Genomic DNA, 17,270 nt, shown 5'->3' with positions numbered 1-17,270 from the left:
CATACAGTTTTGGATAGATTAGTAAATACTTGATGTCTCTTAAACAATAAAAAATGCTCTTCTATCTGTTTATCACGTGTTCATCTAAAATCACTTGCAAGATTTACTAGGAGTTTGCTTTCATGTTGTGGTTGGCCAGTTTGGAATTATGTGAGACCTTGATCTTTGTTTGTTGAGTCTGTCCCCTTTTATTATTTTGTTAATCTAAAACATTCTTACAGAGTAAATGGGCTAACCTGATTATGCTTGTGTTGTGACAGGGTTATATATTCTCCTGTTAGAAGTATAAGATGAAGATTTTATTGCGGTTGAGAGGCATTTGAAATATTACAGCTCTCTACTGCTGTTTTTTAACAGGTTGTAATTTTATCCAGCTAAAACTATAATTAAATAAACAGCATTTAGCATTTTGCTAAAATCACAAAAACATATAATTAAATAAAGAGCATTTTTTATCACAAAAAATAGTGTAAGAAGTAGAAATACTAACCTTTTCATGAACAAAAAATAATTTTTGCTGATGATCCCCCTGCTACTTACAAAAACTGAAACACATACACGAGCCAACAGTTAAACATTATATATTTTTAAAATACTGACAGAGGCGGGCCCAGGACTTTGGAGAAATTTTGAATGTATGCGAACTGCCTTGCAGTAACATGTCAGCTCTCTTCCCCCCCAACTCCACCACTGCACCCTGAAGAAAAGTCCGCGTGCCTGCCTTAGGTGCTAAAAGTCCTCACATGGGCAGGGAGCCGTTTCCCTGAGCGCCTGGTTTTGATTTTATTATAACTGGCTGTCCCGTTTTAAACTATGTTTCCCGTTATCCTTCAGCTGGGGCGGTGGAAACAAGGGAGACTGTAAAACCGGCACTGGGGGCGGAGCAGGTGGACACGAGAAGCGGGGGCTCATGCCCCCAGGCCCCGGGGTGCGGACACGGGCCCTGCCCCGCCCACGCTGCCTGTACCTCACGTGCGCGCGGGTCTGGCATGCGGGGCGGATACATTGAGGACGGAGCGGGGCTAGATAAGCCAATGGGGAGGGGGGCGCTGCTCAGGAAGGCTCCGCCCACGTCCTCGGCTAGATCCCAGCGGGGCCGGCGGCCGCGGGCGCAGTCGGCTCGGGGCGCTGGGAGCGGCCGGACATGGCCGGCGTGCGGGAGAAGGCGGCAGCTTTGAATCTCTGCGCTGTGTACAGCCCGGCTAACAAGCCCCCGGGTACGGGCCGGGGCCGAGGGGGGGACGGGGTGAGAGGGAAACACCGCGGGGGGAGCCGAGCCGAGCCGTGACCCGCGCGCTGCCCTCGCTCAGCCCCGCGGTCCCGTCTCCGCACGCACCCGCGTGAAAAGCTGCTGGGAGCGGGGATGTGTCTGCGCAGAGGGAGCAGCGGGGGTGGGGGGAGCGTGTCCTTGAACCTGTGGAGGCGCTGCCTGCCTCAGGCTCTTCGCCCCCACCACCCCCCAGCAGTCTCCCTGCAGTGAGGTCTGAGGGCGCTTTCCCCAGGCCTGCAAGGGTGGGGCTCACGCAGGTGTGTCTTCGGTGCCCCAAACCCATTCTCTGAGGAGGTGTCTCTGCCCGGGGGGAAATCTCCCTGTCCCCAACGACCCTAGAAGTTACCCTCTTCCCTTTGCCCAGAGCCTGGCATTGTGAGGGAGGGGCGATGAGGGGATCTAGTGTGGGCATGAGCAAGTAACAGTCAACTCCATCCTGCGGGGGTGAAGGGGAGTTGTGTACTCTGACCCTGGCACAGCATATTGTGGTGTCACTGTTTTTTATCCTGGTATCTGAGATGTACCTGACCCTAGCAGCACTGCTCCCTCGCTGGGTAGGATATGCAACTGGCTGACTCCTTGTCCTATTGACAGTATTTCAGAACTTGCCTGGAGTTTCCTGAGTCCCAAACTCCTGGAGAAAAGTCTTTCTGCATAAGAGGCTAAGCATCTCTGGGTTATATTCCACAGCTGCACAAGCTGCAAATTGAGACTCTAGTTTTGTCTCTAGTAACTTGTATAGATTCATAAGTACTTACAGACTGCAATCAAGTCATCCCTTAACCTGCTCTTTGTTAAGCTAAATTGATTCAGCTGCTCAAGTCTGTCACTGTAAGACAAGTTTGCTAATCCTTTAATTATTCTTGCAGCTCTTCTCTGAACCCTCTCACTCCTATTCTGGATTCCTCGGTTTACATGTCCAAGAATTGCATTTTGGCCAGAGCATCACCTTGGGAGCTCCTGTTGAGCTGATTATCCACCACAGCTCCTAAATCATTTTCAGAGTCACTGCTTCTCAGGATAGTCCTCCACCCCCTGTAAAGGTGGCCTGCGTTATTTGTTCCTAGATGGTTATGGTTTTCATTTAGCCATATTAAAACACACACTGTTTGCTTGTGCCCAGTTTACCAAGCAATTCGTATCCCTTCGTGTCAGTGACCTGTTTTTATTATTTACCACTCCCCCAATTTTTGTGTCATCCACAAACATTATCAGTGCTGATTTGTAACTTGTAATCTCATTTAAAAAAAAAATCAAGTTAGATGGGATCTGTTTTCCATAAGCCCATATCATTGGCATTAATAATAATACCCTCTTTTAATTCTTAACTGAGTCCTGTATCAGCTGCTCTGTTATCTTTCCCAGGATCAGTGTCAGACTGACAGGCCTATAATCACCTAGGACATCTGGTTTATCCTTTTTTAAATGTTGGCACAGCATTAGATTCTTTTCCCCACTTCCCTCCCCCCCATCCCCCAGTCTTCTGGAACTTCCCCAGCATTCCAAGACTTCTTGAAATTAACATTAACCTGATTTGTTGACCAGGATTATGAATGTGATGCCTCTCTGCTCCCATCTCCTTCGTACCAGAGGGTCCTGAAACATAAATTGACATCAGCAGCTTTCTACTGAGCAGAGTTATTTTTTCTGATGTCCGCTTTATTGGATTCAGAGTAGCAGCCATGTTAGTCTGTATCCACAAAAAGAACAGGAGTATTTGTGGCATTTTAGAGACTAACAAATTTATTAGAGCATAAGCTTTCGTGAGCTACAGCTCACTTCATCGGATGCATAAAGTGGAAATATAGTAAAAATAGATATATCTATATACACATACAGATAAATTGGAAGTTACCATACAAACTGTGAGAGGCTAATTAGTTGAGCTATTATCAGCAGGAGACAAAAACTTTTGTAGTGATAATCAAGATGGCCCATTTATTAGTGTTAACTTTGAGCTGAATTTTGAGTTTATCAGTCAATGAATATTGCTGCTACCAGGGTATGTGCTGCTGGATAGCCATGACTGACCCAGTGGATGTTGACAGTACTTTCTTAACTCCTGAATTTTGCTTCCACAAGTGAAACAGGGCCATATATTTAATAAAAGGGGAGATGCTATATGATCCGTTTGGCTGCTTGTGGAAGTTAGTATGTGTAAACGCTACATAGGTTTGGGGCGCATGTGTATACTTGCGAGGATGTGTTCCCTTCCTGTATTGGTGGGCTTTCTATCAGAAATCTGTATGAAAATTAACATGGTTAACATATCCTGTTGGCAACCATAGCAGAGAAGCCAGGGAGTTCCAAACATGCAACTGCTGGGATTATAGGGTCCATAGTTTTTTAACTTGCTGGTGGTTTTAAATTCTGTAGAAGATAAATGTCTGTGTAAGTGGTCCCCTATATATATCTCATGTTGGTTGTCAGTGGTGTCTTGAACAAGGTACTTTGAGTGGAAAATCACAGGACGCTACCAGTTAAGGGGCAGGAGAACTTTAGTTGTGAATAAGTAGCAGGCTGAGGTTCTGGGGGAAAGAGCATGCATGAAACCAGTGTACTACATTTGCCTTTTTTTTTTTCTTGGCTGAGTGATAGTCTGCTCTGAAGAGAGTATATAATTCTGAAAAACTGCAGAGCAAGCTATCGGCAAATCACAGTAAATGCTGTTACTAATGCTTTCCCTGTCCTTCCGCCATTAGGTTTCAGCTTAGCACAAAAGCCATTTGGAGCAACATATGTATGGAGCAGCATCATCAATGCTCTTCAGACTCAAGTGGAAGTGAAAAAGCGGCGACAGAACCTGAAATACTTTAATAACTGTTTTATTGGCTCTGATGCAGTGGATGTCATCTTTGCTCATCTCCTCCAGAACAAATATTTTGGGGATGTCGATATTTCCCGTGCTAAAGTAGTGCGAGTGTGTCAAGCACTGATGGATTACAAAGTGTTTGAGGCAGTTTCAACTAGAGTCTTTGGAAAAGACAAACGGTCCATGTTCGAAGATAGTAGCTGCAGCCTCTATAGATTGACAAATGTACCTAGCCCAGAAGACAGTCCATTTGAGAGAGAATATGTGCATTGTACCCATCAAAGGTTAGTACTCAATGGTATGCAAAGATAAGATGCTTTGCAGTGGGGAAATAATGCTATTTTTTGTGGTTTGTGTATTTAGTTTTTCTTGAAAGGCATCCAGCTAATCCCTTCCATCCACAAAACCAGTACAGCATGGGTGGTTGTTACCTGTTGGAATCATATCTTCAAATGAGAAAGTTCAGTCTCTATGTTGGTTCAGCCCTTGCCATCTCTGTCCAAGAAGTCACAAGGACTGAAATCAAGGAGCTAGTTGTGGGGAGGAGGAGATGGGATGTTTATCCACTAAGTGGATTGAGACCATCAGTCTCATCTAATAGAGGTATCTGATCACTAATCACATGGAATAATGTTCAGTCACTGCAATTCTGGTATGGATTTAGGCTAGTAATCCAGAGGTTCTCATTACCAATTGACTGAGCCATGTAGTCCCCAAGAAAAACTGCAAAATTATTACTGTCTTGCCGCTTTTGGAAGTCCCTAGCTGTTAAAAAGATTTGTGTAAATTAGGCCCCAAATTTACTGTTTTAAACCCCGAAAACAACTACTTTTATGTATACAGAGGTCTGTCTTCTGAGTAGCTGCACTTATGGCCCACAGTTCTGCAAAGTTTGCACATGCAATCAGAAAGCGAGACTAATGTGGTTAGTCTTGCTGTCCAGAGTTAGATAAATGGAAAAAAATTATTACCATTTTAAAACATTATACATATTCCTATGTTGATGAATGTTTGAAGAAATTTGCTATATAAAAGTTGTTGGGCCAAATTCATCCCTGGCATAATTGCACTGCCTTTATTTTTGGGATGAATTTGGCCCATTATCTTTATACTTCTATAAAGCAGTCCTTTACTTCCTATTTCTAGCTGCTTAAAGCAGAAATGAGTGGCCAGTTGGAGTTGCTATGGTATTTCTCCCATCATATGGTGGATAGCTGAAAAGAAGGAAAGACACTTAGATTCAGTAGGCCATGACTGGAATCGAGTAAAATATGGAGGTGGGTGGAGAGGGAGCAGGGACAGAAGGGCTAACAACCTACAAACATTTGTGTTCATGTTAAGTTTGTCTCACAGGCTGTTTCCGTACTGCCTTAGCAATGATGTGTTCCCACCTCTTATTGCTTCACAAACTATATCCTAATCCCAACAGATCCTTCACCGGGGGTGTGTGCTGTGTCTGGAACATCCCGTTCTCCTGTTTTATTTCTCCCATTTTTCAGGGGTCATTTTGGAAGAGAACTCCCTGCTGCTTCAGAGGGACCTGCCAATTCCAGGCCTGAAAGGGGAGGCAAGGGTGAACCAGTACACGCGCTCATGGCTCTTAGCTGGGTCCTGATAAGTGGCTGCGTCTATATGTGCTGCCTGTGGCTACAGTGAAGGCAGAAAAGCTTTCCAAACCATGCACTGCTTTTGTGCTCCGTGATATCTGTGCAGCCTAGGATGGAGAGTCGTGGCAGTGCGCTAGGGATATTGGTGACTTGCTTTCTTCCCTCCTCTATAGCACTCTTTGTCACTTTTTGCAGCTTTGTCACTTGGTGCTGCTCTGTTTTACTCCATGAACAAGTAGTAAGGAAGTGAAATGAATGTCAGTTTCCCTTGCATAGTTCAAACTGGAGCAGAGCAATGAGAGCAAAGGGAATTTTAACAAGAAGCTCAGAGGCACTTTTACTCTACTTTCGTCAGTCTTTAGGAGTTTTGTGCTCTCTTCCGCCTGCCCCTCCCCTGCCGTTATTCTGCAGAAGCATTCAGTAAGATTTTTAAAAATAAAGCTCTTTATTAATTGGCACCAAGGGTAGTCACGGTTTCATGTGTATAGATTTGATTTTTAATAAGTAAATGGGCCCTTATTTCTGAAGTCCTGATATTGGATCACCCTTTCTCTTTGTCTCAGACTTGAGAAAATGGCATTTAATCCTCCTCCAGTCAAATCAGAAAGCTTAGAAGATCTCTGGGAAAACTTAAGTCTAAAACCTGCTAATGCTCCTGAAGTAAACCTCTCTGCACGTTTGTCTCGTCAAGGTAAGCCAAATAAGATGTCCCAACTACTTGTGGGGCAAAGAGGAGGGACTAATACTAGCACGACAGGCATACACCTTTCCAGTCTTAAACTGGAGGAAAGATGTTAAGCTAGACTCTCTTCAGTGTTTGTTATGAAACTCAAAGTTCAAAACACAAGGAGAACATTGTGCGCTGAAGTTTTGTTTTAGCTTAGATTTTAACAGAGATCCGTTATCTCCAGTTTAAACAATACATCAGTGTAGAAATTTCTGAGGGAGAACACGCTACTGTCACTGGCTGGCACAGATTCAAACTGGAGTCAGAAATCTTCCCTGTTTGTCCGTTAACATCTTAAGATACAGTCATACCTGACTTCATCATAGACCTAACTCATTGTTGGTTCGAACCCTTTTCCTATCCTGCAAAATGTGCATATGCTCTACCCAGTCTCCAAACTTCCCCCTTAATTGCTTTATATGAGAGGGCTTAAAATGGTGGCTGACAGTTCGTGTTTTCTCACTCAGTTTAAACTGTTTGTAAAATTTAGATTTTTGGATTATTGCTAGATGTTTCCTTCTCTTGGCTTGATTCAAATATACTTCCTGGAAACTACAGTAGACAGGTCTTTTAGTTTTCAGTTATGGAAGCCCTAAAAGTGGTAGGGATCTTCAGCTAAGAGTCATTGTTTGAGCTTTAAAATCTTCAACAAACCTTTCTTTCTTCAGAAGGCCCTGTGAGTATGAATTACCTGACTTGATTCCTTATCTATGACAAAGAGTGCTTGCAAGTTAGAGTACAAAAAATGTAAAGCATTTCAGACTTATCCAAAGGTAATTCTCCTACTCTAACAGCTAACTAAACAAATTCTTTTCTCTTGCTGTGATAAAATGCCCTTAAAGTTGATAAGAAACCCACTCCTTGTTACTGGAACCCCGTGCTAAGAGAACACTGAAGTCTGTTAGAGGAAAGAAAAATATTGTAACTTTCTTGACTCTTCACTTCACTAGCAGGATCTCACTGTCTTTATATGCTCCAACCCCTCCCAGTTATTAATGAAGTATGGCAGGAACAAACAATTGCTCGTCTGCTGCAGCTTGTGGACCTTCCACTTCTTGACTCTTTACTTGAACATCAAGGGGTTAGGTCCAAGCTTCCCCAACCCAAGAAGGAGGCGGGATGCATCATCACAAGCAACTACATAGACAGAGAAATTCTCAAGGCTTTCAGTGACTCTCAGTAAGTAGAAACTTATTTAACTGTGAGAGCAGGAAGCATTTCTGGACTGTTCTCTTCCTAAGTCACATAGAAACCTAGCACAAATGGGCCTGTTGTTGATTCATCCATAGGCATGACTGTAATAGCGTAATAAAATCAGCCTCCCTTATTGCATGAAAGACAACAGGCATGGATGGTATCTATTGACTGGGTTGAATAGTGATATAGTTTGCTAACATCAGATTCAACACAGACCATTACTGCTGATCCCTGGAAGGTCTCTGAAAGTACTGATAGTTAAGTAAGGAACAAAAGTGCCCAAATGTCTTAAAATAAACTTTTAAAATGGCAGCAAAATACCACTGGTTTTTGATTTGACTTAGCAAAGTTGGTGAATTCTCCAGTAAGGGCTACCTTATTACATGGAGATGTAAACACTCAAAATAGGGTTTAATATTCCAACACTTGTAGATTGTGAGCAACATGCAACACAAGTCAAGAAGCTGTTGGACAGAAATGGAGACTAGACCTGGGACTGTGTTTAATGATTTCTCCAGGACAGAGAGATAAGCTTGTCCATCAGCCACCTTCAATTATGGTCTATTTTATTCTAAATAAAGGGGTTTCTTTTAGCCAATCATCCTTTTAGTGTGAGGTGTTAGGAACTCTGGTTTGATAGGAAACTTTTAAGTTGAGTCTATAGCAGTGGTCCCCAAACTATGGGGCATGCCCCACAAGGAGGGCTTGGAAGAATGTTCAGGGAGTGCATAGCTGGGCCTGGGCCAGCCCCTGCAGGAGATGGGGAGGGCCCGCTGGCTGGCTAGACCCCAACCCAAGATTCCCTGCTGAACCAACTGTGCAGTAATGGAGGGGGATGTGTGTGGACAGATTCCATTACTGGTAAAGGGGGGTGCAGTAGGAAAAGTTTGGACACCACTTGTCTATGGGGAATTAGAGTTATAACTTATCCTCTTCTGCTGAGTATTCCAGATAGATATGTCGTTGGAATTACAGCAAATAGTGGAAAATCAGCTGGAAAATAATTAAGCGTGCTCTCCTTTTTAATATTAAAGTATTAACAGTGTAATCTTGTAATGTAGTTTATTTTTAATGAAGGGCTTGGTCGTAATTGTGTATTACTGCTGTGTCAACTCCCTGAGGTTTCAAAAGGTTAGCATTGTTCAGCATGGAATTAAACTTGTCTCACACCTGAAGTATGCAAATACAAAAAGCATGCTGAGGTATGCAGTAAGCCAACATCATCTGCCTTGAAATTTATTAAATGTAGTTTTTAAGGGTTAGCACTTCTGATCAGAATAGGTGCTGGTAAGTTATTTCTGAGTGGGGAGAAATTAATTAGACAAAAAAAGAAAAGCACCTGATTAGAGGAGATGACAGTGAGGATAGGTAACATAAAATGTTTTCTTTAACCATACTGCACAACAAAAAAAGAACCTAAAACTAAGTATGGCTGTATAATTCCTTCTTTTGGATTCTGGAAACTCTTAATCAACCATGAGTGAGCAGACTAAAAATCTCTTCAGTGTACTTAAGAGATTTCAAATCCTTAATCATTAGTTTAAAAATGTCTTAGCCTGAAATTGTATAGTCTGCTATTAAAAATATGTATTGAAACCTGTCCTTATCTGTTAAGATCAGATCAAAGTTGAGGAATCTCTGATCAGGTCTGGTAATTACACCTCATTCATAGAATGCCACTTTGACCTTGTCCAGCTAAATGAGATTACAAGTACTTCAAGCAGAAGGAATCCTAAACTCCGATCTTGAAAAGCAAATAATAGAGGAACAGACGTTTAAACCCTTAACTTTGATCCTAAACTCTCAGTCTAGGTTCTTAGGCTTTGCCCGTTACTATATCATCTGAGCACCAAACATATTTTCATTTACGTGTTTGAACATTTACATGAATGTATTTGCAGAGTCTTTTGTCCTCTGGAGACAAAATTCAGCTGGCTGACTGTTTCATGTCTGTATCTTCATAGAATTATTTCTTGATCTTTGGATAATGGTCTTTCTTTCTAGGACTGATGAGTGGCTCTCTGCAGCAATAGATTGCTTGGAGTATCTTCCAGATCAAATGGTGGTGGATATAAGCAGAAATTTGCCTAGTCAACCTGATAAAGCAGATGCATGGAAACTACTGCTGTTTGATACCATTGGTAGATACTACAGCCAAAAGAAGGAGCCACTGTTAAGCCATGCATCTGACATCCACACAGGAATTACAGAGCTGTTGGGTAAGTGAAATGAAATGAAGCTGAGATCCCAGGCTCATCTGGTGGACAGCAGGACTGGGTACGTAGCTGTCAGGTTTCAGGTTTGACTGCTGTGCTACAAAGGTATAAACTCTAGTCCTAAAAACTAAGCCTATGTCAGCAAAACTTCGTTGCTCAGGGGTGTGAATATTGCACCCCCCGAGCGACATAAGTTAGACACTGACATAAGTATTCATGTGCACAGTGCTATGTCAGCAGGAGAGCTTCTCCTGCTGACATAGCTTATGCTGCTTGTGTGGGTGGATGGATAAATATAAAAATATATATATTTTTATGCCAACGGGAGAGCTCTCTCCTGTCAGAGTATCTTCTCCACATGTGATGCAGCCATGCAGCTGTACTTGAGCAGCGGTGCATCTGTGGCCTAAATTTTGAGTAAGAGAACTCTGACTTAGGAGCCTCAAGGCCAGATTGTCTACACCTGTGCAAAGTGGGTGTGATACTCTAACTTTTTGATGTGACTGTGTTTTATACAGGTGTAAATGACTATGCAAGATGTAAAGCAGTAGAGAATCAGGCCTAAGTTACCATATCTACTTCCATACAACTTCATTTTGTCATATCTGTATTGGTTCATTAGAATTTACCAAGTGTTCTTTTAAGCCTAGTTTGGTTTTCGTTAGGTAGATATGTGTATAGCTCACTAGTGACTTCCCCCACCCCACACTGTGGATAATATATTTCATTTAAAAATACTTCAGAGGTGAATAACCTAATATGATTCACTTTAAATATGGCTATTAGCCAGGATGGGCAGGGATGGTGTCCCTAGCCTCTGTTTGCCAGAAGCTGGGAATGAGCAACAGGGAATGAGTCACTTGATGATTACCTGTTCTGTTCATTCTCTCTGGAGCACCTGGCATTGGCCACTGTTGGCAGACAGGATACTGGGCTAGATGGACCTTTTGGTCTAACCCAGTATTGCCATTCTTATGATTATCTCTGCCATCTCCTCCAGCTGCTTCCACCATCACTGCCTTTAGTCTTTTCTAGGTTTAGCTTGAGCCAGCTCATTCTCATCCATACCCCTAACTTGACTAGACTTTACCTGAAGTGCATCATCTGAATCAGACAAGATCGAGGCATACAGCGGGGAGTCATCAGCATACTGAAAACACAGAGCCCCATCTCTCTTTACCAATCCTCTTCTGAAGTGTGCCACTTGCTATTCAGAGAGTTGAGGAGATTATCTTAGTCTTGTGAAAATTAACTTTTAAATATTAAGTTCAATTGGTGCCAGCAAGAACTTCAGAAGTAATTCCCTTTGAAGACTCTACACAATGCAATGTCTGGCACAACTGGAGGTCATGCTGATATATTAGCTATTTTTTGTAAAGTTGCCAAAGTTGGTTGTAATGTTGACTTTACAATTCAATCTTATTTTGTGGAATGTAAATTGCTAATTGAAGTTGACAAAGTGAGATCTCTTAAATATGAGTGTAGAGAGTTCAGGTGTGGAATGTTCTACAATGGCAAGCCAAACAGACCTGTCACCAGACTTGTCAATGCTGATTATCATGGTACAGGTGGAAAACACCTGTAATCCGAGTGTCCGGGTCCGGGGGCGGAATTGCTAAAGATTGTTTGAGCATAAATGCAGCCTGATCGGGGGCAATGATCATGTGTCATTTAAGAATACTGAAGAAATTAAGGCAAAGTGGCCTGTGAAATCATTCAGTGCATAGAATTCTATAGAAACTGCCAGAAGTAACACAAATGCAAAAATGAAATTATTTCAGTTGGGTGGTTTGTTTAGTTTTGTGTTTATCTCTTTGTCTCTGTTAGTATGCATCCTGTTGCCTTACAGGTTCAAAGCTGGTATATAATTTAAATATTTTTAAATCAATTGATAGAGAAATATTTTCCATTATAAACCTCAAATCTGTATAAATCTATTTACGGCTGCATAATCTAATGGAAAAAATTTGTTTGCTTGCATAGAGACAGATTACTCCTAAATTTTAATACAAGAATCAATTACCTTTCTAAAACAGGAGCAGAGTGAAAGAGAAACTTGCTGTTCGCACTGTGGATACGCTTAAGCCTGGTCTATGCTACAGAGTTAGGTTGACGTAAGGTAGCCTACATAGACCTAATTCTGTAAGCGTCTACACTGAAACATAGCTCCCGCTGATGTAACTCGTGCACTATGCTGACTTAACTCCACCTCTGTGAGAGGCGTAGCGCTATGGTCAACGCAGTGTCAGTGCAGACACTTGTGTTGCTTGTGGCAACTGTTGTTGCTTTTCAGAAGCCATTGCACAATGCCCCACACTGACGGTTAAATCGGTGCAAGCGCTCCTGGCAAGGATGCACACCGCTGACGCAAGGAGTGTAGTGTGGACATTCAAAAGTGATTTGATTACTGTGGTGGCTCTGTCAGTGTAACTTTGGTCAACTCAATTTGGTAATGTAGACTTGCCCTTAGTCTCTGCTTAGATATGTCTAGTTTAATGGATAACTTTGTCTGTTTTTGTTGGTTAATTTACTAAAAATTAATGTTTCTGGACTTTGATCTTTCAAAAAAGATATATAATAGGAGCATGAACCTATTCAACTTTGTGTTTTGTCCCAGTGAATGGAAAGACAGAACCAGCTTTAGAAGCAATTCAACTCTACTTGAAGCTTTTGGATAGTCAAACTAGAGAGGAGTTTAGGAGGCTGTTGTACTTCATGGCTATTGCAGCACATCATTCTGAGTTCAAGTTGCAGAAAGAGGTAAATTTAATGTCCAAGATTTCTAGCACTTTTATAACTTCCAGCAGACTTGTAATATCTGTGTGGGGGGTTACCTCTGTGTCTTCATATAATTTAATGTTGAAAGACCGTACACTAAAAAAGTACGGTAAAATGAACAAGGTAATGCTTTCTTGTTAACCATACTTAGTAAATAAGAAAACTATAGCGCTACCCTCTGACTATTCTGTCACTCTATTTTGTAGAGTGACAACAGGATGGTTGTAAAAAGAACATTCTCTAAAGCTATTGTCAACAATAAAACTTTATCCAAAGGAAAAACTGACCTCCTCATTTTGTTTTTGGTGGACCAGCAAAAAGACGTTTTAAAGGTAAGGCTGAGAAAGCAGCCACCTTAGACAATTGAACTAAACTACATCTCAAATCTACCTAAAACATTAACCATAGAAAATGTTTATATTTTCTACTCTCTTGTTCAAGATCCCAGCAACATTACATAAAATGGTTAGTGATAAGCTGATGGCTGTACAACAAGGACAAGATCCTAATAAGGATACAGGTAAGTGTCTTAAAATTGCCTTTTAGACTATACATAATGTGTTTTAAAAGTCACTCTCTTTGTAATCTGGACAAATACGTAATCTCACTAAAACTGCAGCCTAAGACTGCATCAAAGGATCCTTTTTAAAACTGGGTGTGTCATGAAAGGTACAGAACCATCTTAAAGGCAAACATGCCTGTAAAATCTACAGGATAGCTAATTCTGTCCTATTGCTTGTAAATTATCTGACTGTCTTTCACATGTCTTTAGGCTACACCTTCTGCCAGAAACTTGATCAAAGTGAATATCACTACAGTGTTCAGAAGACCACAAAAGCTGAGCTGTTATCTTTGCTAAAAACTATTGATGAAGATACAAAAATCTCTGCCAAGGAGAGAAAGAAGCTGCTAGGTCAATTTCATAGTAGCAATCCAACTATTTTCATGCAATACTTTGGTGACAGAGTTACTAATATGTGTGTGTAATTTAAAATTAAAGAAATTGTAATCTGTACAGTAGTTTTCAAAACACTAATGTCTTTTTTAAAGATTTTGTATTCATCCACATAATAAAATTATTTTGAAGATGAATGGAATTTACAAGTAATTAATCAAATTATAAACTATAAACTTGGTCTTCAGTTGCTTTTATAAAGCAGCTGATATTTATGAAACAGTCTGAGTGCTCATTTTAAATTTTTGTTGCTGAATTGCCAAAACAATGGCAGTGAAATCTGAAATGAAGAATCCCAACCCCTGTATTATTTTTAATATTACTTTCTTCAAACACGGAAGTAAAGTTCTGTGACAATGGAAAGTGAGTCACTTAGCAAAAGTATTTACTTCTGGCTGCCTGGGTCTGGTTTTTGGCGGGGGCGGGGGGGGGGGTTATTTCCCCTCCTCCAGCCATTTTTTTGGTCTTGAATCTTAGTCTAATCTAACTGCCCTTGTAAGACATAGTTCAAGGTAACCTATCTTTCCTTTTTTTTAACCAATGCAGTACCACAGTAGTCTAGAAAATTGTGTAAACACTTGTTTGGTATTCCACAACCTGTATCAAACTGATTGAACTCTCATCATGTTAAGATGACTAATTGTGCCAATTTAAGCTTAATGGGGGAATGACTTGATCATTAAGGGCCTGATCCTGCTGTGTACCCTCAACTCCCATTGACTTTAATGGCTTTAGAGTTGCTGTAGAAAAGATAATATTCAGTTGTAGCTGGATATCAACTGGTTTAGCAGAAAAGCCAGTCTGAGTGCTTTAATGAATCTTGGTTACTGCAAAGTAATGGTCAGTGATGGAGTGCTCTTAGTATGAACCTTCTAGGTACAGTTAGTGATTTTGGAACAAACACAGGGATTTTGAATTCTACAATGTGGACATGTGATTTGTCCACATAAATCCACAGTGAAACCCTGGAGGCTGCGATGTATCTTCCTATTGTGCTCTTAAAGATTAGTGGGAGCATAATCATCAGTCTCTTCAATGACATGGAGCCAACTTTGCCCTTACTTGGAGTTGAGAGGGTTTCGCCAAGCTGTTGGTGCCAGTAAAAACCGTTTCCCTTCGTTATGTATGTCCCTTGCTGTACAGGAACTCTAAATTGCATTATTGCTGTCTGCCTTCATTGGCGCGGAACAATCTACTATTTAATTTGGGAGAGTAAGGATGGTTAATTAGTGTGCTATAATGCAAATAGCCACTGCTGTTTAGGGTTGCTGAACTACAGGGGCAAAAAAACTAGATGGCTGTTCCTCCAGCTCCCAGTGACACTCTGCTCCTTGGCTCCTAAATGTGAATTATCCTGAAGAAAGATCAACAATAGTTGATGCTACTTAATGGGTCTGAAGTCAATTGACTTTCAGACACAGTGTTGATTCAGTGTAGCTAAAGCAAGATAGGCTCTTGCTATATTTTTCTTATTAGGTTACTTTTAACTACATTCAAGATGGAGATTGAACTGTGCCTAACAGCTGTAAATCTGAGAATTCATGACATATGGCAGATCATTGAAATGGTCTTTGCGCTGGCTCAAGATCAGAGTGAGTATTGTGAAATGGATCATTGAGCTGCCTAAATCCAAGCCTGTTTCTGAAGATGTCCATAAAGTGCCTCATCTTGAAGGGTAGGAGTATAGACTTATTACAAAATGCACATTACCTAGTACTCTAGTAAGAACAGCAATGAGCACATACAACACCTCTATGCAAATATTACTTAATCTTTTGTATAATATGACAGCTCCACTCTCCCCTCCATGAAACCGTAGAATTTCATATATTGCAGAAGTCAAGATAAGTATTGTGCATAGGCAGTGATCCCTATTAATTCAATATATAATTTTCTGTGCAACAAATGGCTGCTCAGTCTACGCTGATCTGTATTTTTGCTTCTGTTCTGGTGGATTATTTTTTTAAGTGAATTGATTGAGTGCTGAAACCACCTTTATTGCATTCTGGGGAAAAACAAACTAGGTGTGAGGTAGTAGGATTCAAGACTCCCTACCCTTCCCTCCCCCTTCCTAGTCCCTCTTTAAATTTTCTAGTCCCTCTTCCTCACACCTATTTGAGGCAAAGAATAATTGTTTCCTCTCCTTTCTAGAAGGGTGACATAAAAAGCAAGAGTTACAAAGAGGTAGTTATCCATTTTGAAAAAGCTTTGGTAGCAAGTGACAAGGCTTATTTTTGTCAGGCAATATTAATATTGTTACACTTTTAACACGCCAGTTTTAACCTGCTATTACTATCCTAGCTCTGTGGGAACTGTTTGTGCCCATTTGTACCAAATTTGTTCTAAGAGCTTCCTCTCTTCAAACTGCCTTAATAGTTGATGTAATAGGGCAAGAAATACCATGTGTAGACAACTGTCAGTCTGAGTGTGTCAACTAATTTTACACATACTTTAGAGTATTTTCACATAAAGAACAGCTGATATTGAGTAATCTGGGGTTGCGTGTAAGGAAAAACCCAATAATAGTTTTAGTTCTTGAGAGGGAAGATATTGTCTAGAACATAATGACTTCCAAAGACTATCCAGGCTTAATTACATTCCTTTTCTTTATTTGGCTATAGATTTTTGGAGAATATGTAACTGTATATACTGCACTGATACCTCCCCCCCTTTTTTTTTTTAAATTCAGGAACTTAATCTAAAGCAGTGCTCCCCAAATCGCACCCTCCCTTACTCCTATCCAGTGGAGATACGGACAGGGGTTAGAGCCTGGCAGCTGGGGTCATAGGTGGAGGCGGAACTGGGTGGTGCTCCCTCCCTGCCCCCCCTGGGGGCTGGCCTGGGCTCCCCACCTCCTGAACATTCCTGTACATCCCACCCCACAGTTTGGAGACCTCTGATTTAGAGCCCTTATTCAAATATCTGATTATTGGAAAAGGCAGAAATAATAGTAAATAAAGTGGGGAAATCCATAACAATGGTCCAGAATTCCATTAGAAAAAATAATTTACCTTTTCTTTCCAAAAACCAGACTACATTGTGATGGAGTGTAAACCCCCCTACTGGCACTGAAACAGTTAAAGGGAGCTCACTTAGTGCACTGTTTGCGGGTGCAGGCTGGGCCAGGACAAATGTGGGATGAAACCCAGCTGGGGAGGAGCTGGCTGGCTACTATGGTGGGGCTGCAGGCCAAAAGGTTTCTTGGGGCAGAGGAGGCCTGGTTCCTCTCCTGCACTGACACTCTGGCAAAGGGTCAAGAGAGACATGGAGTAAGCTCTGGTGATGAGCCCTGATTTAAAAGGGCAGGACCTAGACTTCTGGGAAGCATTCTCATTGGAGTAGGAGAAAACTTAAAGAAGGATGAAAAGCCAAGCCCTAGGAGGACAGAAGTTATTGTCAGTTTATATTTTTCAGTTGGGATTTGTTGGAGGATGCTAAAGAGGAGCCTGGTTAAGCCCTGCCAGGAAAGAAGGGTGAATCTTGAGAGGCTGTGGTACCTGAGAAGAATACAGGTACATGGTGGGCCTAGGAAGGGACAGTAGGTACCCTGCTACTAGCCTGACATAGCAAAGTCCAGGGAGGTAGCTGGAAGTAGGTCTGAATTGACTGCTCTTGCCTACTCACTACAGAGTCCCTGGGCTAGAACCCAGAGGAGGAGGGCTGCCTGGGTTCCCCTACCAGCCATAAGGGAATGTGGTTTGAAGCCCC

The 17,270-nt window shown here is 41.6% G+C and overlaps 1 protein-coding gene across 2 annotated transcripts; it reads left to right on the top strand.

Annotated features, from left to right (window-relative positions):
- The first annotated feature begins 1,144 nt into the window (after window positions 1-1,144).
- DEPDC7 (DEP domain containing 7) lies at window positions 1,145-13,594 on the top strand. Of its 2 annotated transcripts, none has more exons than XM_077820116.1 (9): window positions 1,145-1,217; window positions 3,973-4,366; window positions 6,253-6,380; window positions 7,406-7,595; window positions 9,618-9,832; window positions 12,447-12,589; window positions 12,814-12,939; window positions 13,049-13,127; window positions 13,380-13,594. In XM_077820116.1, the coding sequence occupies exons 1-9, from the start codon at window positions 1,145-1,147 to the stop codon at window positions 13,592-13,594; spliced, it is 1,563 nt and encodes a 520-aa protein (XP_077676242.1). The 2 variants fall into 2 exon arrangements, with proteins under 2 accessions (XP_077676242.1, XP_077676243.1); XM_077820117.1 differs by having other exon boundaries at window positions 1,145-1,229.
- Window positions 13,595-17,270: the final 3,676 nt, after the last annotated feature.

This window comes from Eretmochelys imbricata, chromosome 6 (assembly GCF_965152235.1).
Source record: "Eretmochelys imbricata isolate rEreImb1 chromosome 6, rEreImb1.hap1, whole genome shotgun sequence".
NCBI lineage: Eukaryota > Metazoa > Chordata > Testudines > Cheloniidae > Eretmochelys > Eretmochelys imbricata.
Note: the sequence above shows the minus strand (reverse complement) of the source record. Positions and strands in the feature narration are given on the sequence as shown.